This window comes from Sinocyclocheilus anshuiensis, unplaced genomic scaffold, assembly GCF_001515605.1.
Source record: "Sinocyclocheilus anshuiensis isolate Anshui unplaced genomic scaffold, SAMN03320099.WGS_v1.1 scaffold2373, whole genome shotgun sequence".
Lineage (NCBI taxonomy): Eukaryota > Metazoa > Chordata > Actinopteri > Cypriniformes > Cyprinidae > Sinocyclocheilus > Sinocyclocheilus anshuiensis.
Genome location: NW_015551030.1, coordinates 116,705 through 126,066, shown reverse-complemented (window position 1 = coordinate 126,066; position 9,362 = coordinate 116,705). Strand labels below are relative to the sequence as shown.

General features: G+C 43.7%; 2 protein-coding genes across 2 annotated transcripts in view; both read left to right on the top strand.

Moving 5' to 3' along the window:
- LOC107661170 (transmembrane emp24 domain-containing protein 7-like) overlaps window positions 1-2,615 on the top strand; it is a 9,090-nt gene extending 6,475 nt beyond the window's left edge. Inside the window, exons 2-4 of the mRNA XM_016450640.1 lie at window positions 299-483; window positions 1,005-1,250; window positions 1,931-2,615. Of these exons, the coding sequence (XP_016306126.1) occupies window positions 337-483; window positions 1,005-1,250; window positions 1,931-2,167 (630 nt within the window). The 5' untranslated portion in view covers window positions 299-336 and the 3' untranslated portion in view covers window positions 2,168-2,615. The remainder of the gene's footprint in view (window positions 1-298; window positions 484-1,004; window positions 1,251-1,930) is intronic.
- Window positions 2,616-3,741: 1,126 nt separating this feature from the next.
- The window catches only part of LOC107661178 (protein fem-1 homolog C-like), a 19,351-nt gene continuing 13,730 nt past the window's right edge, over window positions 3,742-9,362 (top strand). The window contains exons 1-3 of the mRNA XM_016450655.1: window positions 3,742-4,048; window positions 6,716-7,273; window positions 9,010-9,360. Of these exons, the coding sequence (XP_016306141.1) occupies window positions 6,730-7,273; window positions 9,010-9,360 (895 nt within the window). The 5' untranslated portion in view covers window positions 3,742-4,048; window positions 6,716-6,729. The remainder of the gene's footprint in view (window positions 4,049-6,715; window positions 7,274-9,009; window positions 9,361-9,362) is intronic.

Below are 9,362 nucleotides of genomic sequence, written 5' to 3'. Positions count from 1 at the left end.
CACACAAACACACACACACACACACACACACTCACTCACTCACTCACTCAGAGACACACTCTCTCACACAAACACACACACACTCACTCACTCAGAGACACTCTCTCACACAAACACACACACACTCACTCTCTCAGAGACACACTCTCTCACACACTCACTCTCTCAGAGACACTCTCTCACACACACTCACACGCAGTCACTCTCTCTCACACACACACACACTCTCTCTCTCTCTCTCACGCACACACACACACTCTCTCTCTGTCAGTGTTTAAGCGTCTCTTTCTCGCCGCAGCTCTGTGCAGTGGTGGTTCAGAGGACCTGAGGGAGAACATGTTGGCCTGGTTTCTGCTGCTGTGTGTGCAACTGATGTTCAGCTGGATCTGCGCGTCTGAACTCACCTTCGAGCTGCCAGACAACGCCAAGCAGTGCTTCTATGAGGACATCACCATCGGCACCAAGTGCACGCTGGAGTTCCAGGTAGAGTTCAGTCACAGCAGCGCAGAGGACAGTGCAGGACACGTTCTCAGAGATACTAACTAAACACGTCATGTTCAGATGAGCGATGCACCTGCTCTGGAATAAGAGTCTTCATTTATATTTAGAGATCATATTGATGTATAGTGTTCCCTAAATTGTCTTTAAAAAGTCTTCAATTGACCTACATCAAACCTGCAGAAAGTTTGTGCTTATACAGTGTGTAAGTGTGTGTGTGTGAGAGAGAGTGAATGTGTTTGTTTTTGTGTGTGTGTGTGAGAGAGTGAATGTGTTTTAGTGTGAGTGTGTGAGTGAGTGTGTGCGTGTGTGTGAGAGTGAGTGCGTTTGTGTGAGAGTGTGTGTGTGTGTGTGTGTGTGTCTGTGTCAGTAGCTGTTTCCTCCAGTGGAGTCCCACATTTGCAGGATTTACATTTGTAGTTTCCCAGAAAAGAGCAGGTCTGGCAGGTCTGTAGTCTCTCGGGCAGGAGATGTGAGCATTGAGTCGGCTGCGTCTCTTTCCTCAGGTGGTCACCGGCGGTCACTATGACGTGGACTGTCGTCTGGAGGATCCGGATGGGACGGTCCTCTATAAAGAGATGAAGAAGCAGTACGACAGCTTCACCTTCACCGCCTCCAGAAACGGCACGTTCAAGTTCTGCTTCAGCAACGAGTTCTCCACCTTCACGCACAAGACCGTGTACTTCGACTTCCAAGTCGGCGACGACCCTCCGCTTTTCCCCAACGAGAACCGAGTGACGGCTTTAACGCAGGTGATGAGTTACATTCACTGGACTGCACGGAGTTAGTGAGTCTGACATCATAAACCAGCAGAAATCTGACACATGCTCCCACAATGGGTTTATTTAGCATGTGTTGAGGTTTATATGCCAGCTTAGTGTTAATTTTGTCAGCTATTTTTAAATTTAGTCTAAGTCTGGTGTCAAATGTAACTTTTAGTTTTTGTCATATTTCGCAAGCTTGTCCTGTTTTAGTTTTAGTCAGTGAAAACTTCATATTTTCGTCTTACTGTATAATGGTTACAATGATAAATATTATTATTATCTGCCGTACGTATCCGTTTAACAGAAAAGCTCTGTTTGGGGGATTTGAGCTCTTGATATCTGGCAACCGCAAACATGAACGCTCGCGTAATAGAGTCTTGCACAGCAGTCTGAAATGTCTCAGCTCCACTTTTTTTAAACAAAAATAAAAAGGTTTTGGTAAAGTTTTCGCGCTTTTAACTACATTTTAGTCTCGTCTTTTTTCGTCAACACTATTGCATGTTGATATAGTCTGTTATCGTTTAGTGACCTTATTATCATCTCGTTTTAGTCAGGGGAGAACATTTTTCGTAATAGATTTAGTTAACGAAATTAACGCTATGTCAGCTATAAGTAAAGGGCAACCAGCAGCTGCTGAGACCGCGTCTAATGCTGCTGCTTTGTTTCAGATGGAATCCGCCTGCGTCTCGATTCATGAGGCTCTGAAGTCTGTGATCGACTATCAGACGCACTTCCGTCTGCGAGAGGCTCAGGGCCGCAGTCGAGCGGAGGATCTGAACACCAGAGTGGCCTTCTGGTCCATCGGAGAGGCCTTCATCCTGCTGGTGGTCAGCATCAGTCAGGTGCTGCTTCTCAGGAGCTTCTTCTCAGACAAGAAAACCACTACAACCCGCGTGGGGTCATAACCGGGTCGCATCGAAGGGTTTTTATACAAAGAATGAGTTATTTAAGCTTAAACACTTTGAGCTTGTTTTCTCTAGTCCTGTGTGTGATCCTCAGCTCATTTCAGTGCTGAAATTTAAACTGGTTTATTTATTTTGTGGCTGTGTGTTGACTCTTTACATGACGTGAATGTGAACATTAAAGCATGTACAGACACTGTAGACCTGCTTGACACACCAGTGCAGTTTATATACGTCTGATTGTATCATTAGTTCATCCGTTCAGTCTTCATAGAACCGCTATGTGTTATGAATGCGAGAGAGCTGTATTTGCTGTATTAGGCATCCTTGCTAATGTTTCCTAGTCGTCGTTTTCGTTTCATGACATTTTTATTAGATGTTTCTTTTTAGTAGCGGTGCATTGATTTCTTTACTTTGTTTGAATGGGTTAATAAATGTCCGGAGGAACGTCTCAAAGACTCTTTTTCAATTATTTTCAAGTGTATATTTGATCAAGTATCGTTTTACATGATCAGATGCAAGAAGAGCATGACTGGCTTGTTTTTGTATCTCTGGATGTGTACCGACTGCTTCCGTTCACTGAAGCGTGGATGTCACCTGTGCATAAACTACAGCAAAACTCACCGGTTTAAAGGATTGCTCTATGCATTACACTAGCTAGTTTGTATTGGCTCATAAAGCATGCCTCTACAGCAGATATCTGTGCTCTGTAATGCTCAGTCATACACCAAATTTGCACTGCAGAGGTGGCACAGAAGCGCTTCTGAAGTGGCATTTACACACTGTTTAATGCTGATCAGTGGTGGCTTAAATGCATTTACACAGCAATTATCACTGTATACTTGGACACTAGGACCTGAGCAGGCATGATTTAGTCTGGCGGCATTGCATCTTTACACAGAATTTTGAGCAGGCACAGAGCAGCCTTAACTTGAGGCGTCTTAACACAGATGAATTAAGGCTGCTCAAAAATCTGTTTAAAGATGCAATGCTGCATAAAAGCCAGATAAAATTATGCCTGCTCTGATCCACTTTAGCCCCTATTATCAAATGGCAAATTTATACGGCAAAGGTGGCACAGAAGCACTTCTGAAGTGGCATTTAGGTGTCTTTACACAGACTGTTTAATGCATTTACACAGCAATTATCACTGTATACTTTGAAGCTAGGACCTGAGCAGGCATGATTTAGTCTGGCTTTTATGCGGAATTGCTTCTTTATATTGAATTCTGAGCAGCATTAACTCAAAACGCCTGTGTAAAGACACCTAAATGCCACTTCAGAAGCGCCTCTGAACCACTTTTGCCGTGCAAAGACGCCTTCTGAAGTGCATTGTGAGTCTGCACAGGTTCAGTATCGAGTCACTGCTTGTGCTCTGAACATCACATTCGTTTGCATTTAGCATGAAAGCAAATGCTTTCTGTACGGTTCCCCAAAATAAAGCAGAAACATGGAATCAACGATGCATAACATATAACGTTGTAAAAGCGTTATACACATAAATCTGGCCTCTAGCGGGCGCTGTTTGCTGACACGCATAGCGCAGTGAACAGGCAGATCTGCGGGAAGAGCGTTTAACGCCTCGCTCATCTCTGAATCCGTCTTTGAAGGCTCACTGAGGAGAAAACACCTCAGAATCGTCGCGTTATTAGAGCGCTCGCGCTCAGTCTCGCGTCGTGACTGTTTTCGTTTACCTTTAAATGGAGAACGTTTGGGCGAGACGGTGATTGGACCGTTCGGCTGTCAATCACGCACGATGGGGCGGAACCTTCGGGCCGCTGTTACAGACGGGGACATCAGCCGTAGAGCGACACTCGTCGAGGGGAAAGACGGAACCGAGACGTGGAGCAGAAATGGACTTTAGGGCAGAATAATGTTGATCTGGTGAGCCTCTGGCAGGAGTTCGCGCCGCGCTGATCGTGTGTGTTTGATGAGGAGCATCGCGGCCGATGCTACAGGAAGCGGGGGAGGGAAGAGCCGCAGCGACGCGCTATTTTTATCGCTTTGTATTATTTGGACTCGACATGAGCTAAAGGACCTTCACAGACCGTGTGCCTGACAACACCGACACGAATAAACGGCCGTTACCGGAGACAGTCGAGGCCGCGAAGGATCCGGTGAGTGCTGACGCGCTGATTAACCGACAGAAAACGACGCCGTGTGTGACACGAGAGAGTCCGGTAAACGGTGCTGTTTGAGCTGGAAATCTGTGTGAATGAGGATGTCAACAGAGATAATAACGAGCCTCTGGAGCACTCGATGACGCCTAAACTGTAGAAGCTATATATATATATATATATATATATACACATATAATCTGTGCTAGTGCTAGTTTCGTCTCTCATCACGTGATGAAATCAATCCTCACTCCTGCCAATATTTCACATCCGTTCATGATTTATATGCGGAGCAGTGTAACTTCAGATTCTCACGAAACTGGCTAAATATGACAGAAACCCCTCACTCATATTGCTGCCAGTTCATAAACACAGTCAGAAGAACTAGTTTGACTAACTAGCAGCTAACCCAGTCATAATCAATCTTACTTTTAGGGTTCAATTATTTTTTATGAGTAGATGACTAGCTTTTAAGACTAAGTACCTTACCTGACACACAAACACCTTCGAGGAACAGTTGAAGATGAACTCATCATTTACTCGACTTTCTTTCTTCAGTGAACAACACAAAAGGTGTAAAGTGAAGAATCTGTCACCGCAGTAGTTCTTCACTATACAGTCTTCAGGAATAGCGATGCGTGTTTCTAAAATATTGCATTCGAATATTTGGACTCATAAAAACCAAATATTCGTTTATTTAAATGTCGTTTAACGAGCTTCAGTTTCTGAACAAGCTTATTTACTGCTGATCACAGAACCGTGCTTCACTGAAAGATACGCATAACAATCGCAGCTTCTGTCGAATCGCGATCTCGATTCCATTTCGATTTATCGTGCAGCCCTAATCCACATGAAAGTTGGCTCCTCAGTCTGATTACAGTAAGACGTTCCTGCGACACAAAGATGACGGTGTGCTGTGTTATCTAAAATAGTCGTTCATAAAGTTCGAAAAGGTTGAAGCGTATTACAAGAGTGTTCACAATGGGCTGTGTTTACATTAATCTCGTGTTATAAAAGTATAAAAGCTGAGGTGCAAGTTCATTTAATTTCTTACATTACTCAGCCGAATGCACAAGTGTGGTTAAAAACTAGCTTAGAGCGACATCTGCTGGTAAAAACTAAGCTCAGAATCGATTCCAGAGAGACTCGCGATGCATTTGGAAGATCACAGAATCGATTTATCGAGTGACTTGAGAGCTGGATTTCATGGGGTTCTCTTTGTGGTGGTGACATTATAACTCAGTTTCACTGATTCGTTTGATCAAGAGTAATTCTATTTTGCAAGATCATTTTGATGACCAGACTTCGCAGACGACGACATTCTGTGATCAAATACAACAACTTGTTAACACGCTCCACAGCGCCACCCAGTGCATTTACTTAGAACTGACTTTTAGTTTGCGTGCTTGGGATTTATCATGGATTCCCTGCATTTACGGCCAGCAAAGCAACACGTAGTAAAATACATAGTCAAATAGTGTTTTTATTTTTCGAATAATAATTGGAGATCGAATATTCGACTATTTGTGCACGCACCTAGTGAGGAACGGCTCCAAATGCAAGCTGAGCTCTTCGTAGTTTGTTGTCTGATTTGTGAATGTCAGGATATTCCTCAGAATTGAAGCTCTTGTGAAGACTGTCGTGTCTGTCGAGGGAACCATTCACAAAAACAATTTAATAGGGACGTAACGATTCACACAACTCGTGATGTAATAGGATTCACAAAACTGATTTCACAATATGTGTTTCTCACGATTTTTTTGAACAAAATGAGGTTTAAGACAAATTATAAATGAAAAGGTGTCTGTTTATTACTTCTCTGACAAAATGCTACACATTTCTTTGTGAAATAAAATTAAATAAAATAAATCGCTTGCCTGTGGAGGAAACCACTGCATTTTAATCATGATCCAAGCAAAGATGCTGCATACGTGAGCAGATTCTGATTTAAATTAGATTGAATAATTTAGAAATTTGAAGCAAAACAGAATGATTAAACTTTAGCTTTATGAAACTATTCTACATAAATCATATCTGAGCGAGACCGAAACAGCAGAAGCTCTGAATGAGACGCAGTTTCACTCTCTGACAGCAGGAGGCGCTCATGCAGCAGCAGATACAGCGTTTCCTTGGTTACCGCTGTAAACACAGCAGCTGCGCTTATAAACACTGCATTAATATGCATTACAGAGACCAGATGAGACGAAATCACCATCTAACCTTTCCTGCAGACAGTCAGTTCTCCTCAGAGACACATTCATATAAACCCCGAATGTATCGCCTTTCCTTTAACATCTCAACACACGTCAATCCTCACTTATTATTATCGATTTTCAACTGGCTCGGGGTGCATCATTACGTCCCTTCAAATTAAACTTGTATTGAAAGCATGAGCAATGCTGTATGTGTCTTGATTTTGTTGTTTTTGCCGCAGGGTAACCCTATGCCATGGATTTAAAAAGTGCTGTTTTCAACGCCGCCCGAGACGGCAAACTGAGGCTCCTCCAGAAACTCTTAGAGAACAAGAGCGATCACGACGTGATGAAACTGATGGCGGAGAAGACCAACGGAGCGACGCCGCTGCTCATGGCCGCGCGGTACGGGCACCTGGAGCTGGTGGAGTACCTGATCGAGTGCTGCTGCGCATCTGTGGAGGTCGGAGGCTCGGTGAACTTCGACGGGGAGATCATCGAGGGAGCGCCGCCGCTGTGGGCCGCCTCGGCCGCCGGACATCTGAAAGTCGTGCAGTCTCTGCTGGGTCACGGTGCGTCTGTGAACAATACGACTCTTACGAACTCCACCCCGCTGAGAGCCGCGTGCTTCGACGGACACTTGGATATTGTCAGATACCTGGTGGAGCACAAAGCGGATCTGGAAGTGGCCAACAGGCACGGACACACCTGCCTCATGATATCATGTTATAAAGGCCACAAGGAGATCGCGCAGTACCTGCTGGAGAAAGGAGCCGATGTCAACCGGAAAAGTGTGAAAGGTGAGACCTGCGGGGTTCAGCATTCGGACTAGAGGCTCTCATGCTGTCAATCTTTTTTGTGAAAGGCAGAGTAGGTGATTTGGTTCAAAAACATTTTTTTGGTCTCTTCACATCCCGATAGTAATCACTGAGTTAAGTGGTCCAAATGTATTTATATCGTCTGTGGAAGGAGTAAGACCATCAAATGTTTGTCCAATCAGATTCCTTGGCCTGAGGATTAGTTCGATGAATGTATTTGCATCCCTCCGCGCAGACATCAGCGCGTTCCGTTACGCTACTGCAGACTGAGCGAGAATGGAAGGTGCTATTATGTAATATTCTGCGCTTAGTACTGTAATGTTTTCTCACCGGTGAATGAGACATGAGGTGATCTGACTGCGCTGGATTCGTCTCTCATCGTGGCGCTGGTTAGCCTCTGTGCGGTCATGTGTTTTTGGAGAGTGATTTGCAGGGAGGGTGGGATCTTATGCTGTCAAAGCCAAGCTTGCTATTACTAGCCTCTCCGAAATCGCCAGCCCTACCTTTAAACTTCATTAGCTATGTTTCCATCCACCTATTTTTATGCAGATTTTGGGATATCACATAATAAAATGTTGGATGGAAACACCAAGATGTGGATCAATTCTAAAAAGGCGCATAAAAAGCTCAATATTCGCAAATATTTTATGCGATATTCCAAATTCGCAACTTTGGATGGAAACATAGCTAGTGTAATCCATCACAATCAATTCGTGAATGTTGACAGTTCTGTATTGAATTGTCCAAATTAGGGATGTGTTGTCGTCGTGTCATTCACAAAAATGTCGGTTCTCTTTGAACACAGTGAATGACCGCAGCATCACTTTCCACCGCTTCTCCGACAGACCGTGTGGATCTCATGGAAACTGATTGATTCTCAGCGTTGTTTGTGTTTTAGACTTCATAAAACAAGGCTGTCACTAGGCTGCACGATTATGACAAAAATCATAATTGTCGATTATTCCCTTGAAACTGTAATTGTGATTATTAATTATGATTATTTACATTGAATGATGTTTATACCATTGTTTGCATGCCATATTTTTATATGAATATGAACAAGCTGAAATCACTCTAACTGAAAAACTTTTACGACTTATTTTCTTTAGCATTAAGCCTCAAATGTCAACTATACATTGGATTGGTTTCTTCTTTAAATAAAAAAAAATATGCATGGTATTATAATGTTATAGTAAAGTTAAAATGAAAACAATGGAAAAAACCTTAAGATAAGCTGTAGAAAGAAAAAAACACATCTTAAGCAATAACAGAATCAATGATGGAATCTCAGTTGTGTTTCACTTCAGATTCTGCTGTAAGACAATAGATTCATTATTCAGATCAGGTTAGTTCAGTGTTGATTCAGTTCAGATGAATAGTTTGAATTTCATAGATTTTTGAAGCAAGTTCAGTTCATCTATAGCAGTTCTACAGAAGGCACCAATGTTGTTATTCAGCTCCAGTTCAGTTCAATGTTAATTCAGTTTGATAAGTCGATGTTGCACAGAAGACAATAGCTCACGTGAAGCGTGTCATTTCTTGCATCAGCAAACAGAACTGTGAAAATATTGAGCGCCTCCGTTCGGTTCTGCTAGTGCTGCACATTTAAATATACATAACTTAGCGCAGCTTCTGTTTATCTTCAGTGACTGTAGTATTTCTGTCATTCATCGATGCGTCTCTGATGACTTGCGTTCTGTGTGATCTTTGTCTTGAAGGTAACACGGCTTTACACGACTGCGCTGAGTCCGGGAGCTTGGAGATCATGAAGATGCTCCTGAAGTACGGCTCCACCATGGAGAAGGACGGCTACGGGATGACGCCGCTGCTCTCCGCCAGCGTGACGGGCCACACCAACATCGTGGATTTCCTCACGCAGCACCCTCAGACGGGCAGAACGGAGCGCATCAATGCTCTGGAGCTGCTGGGGGCCACGTTTGTGGATAAAAAGAGAGACCTGCTGGGAGCGCTGAAGTACTGGAAGAGAGCCATGGATCTGCGGCACAGCGACCCCAACCACGTGCTCCTGAAGGACGAGCCCAAGCAGCTGGTGCCGGCCTACGACTACAGC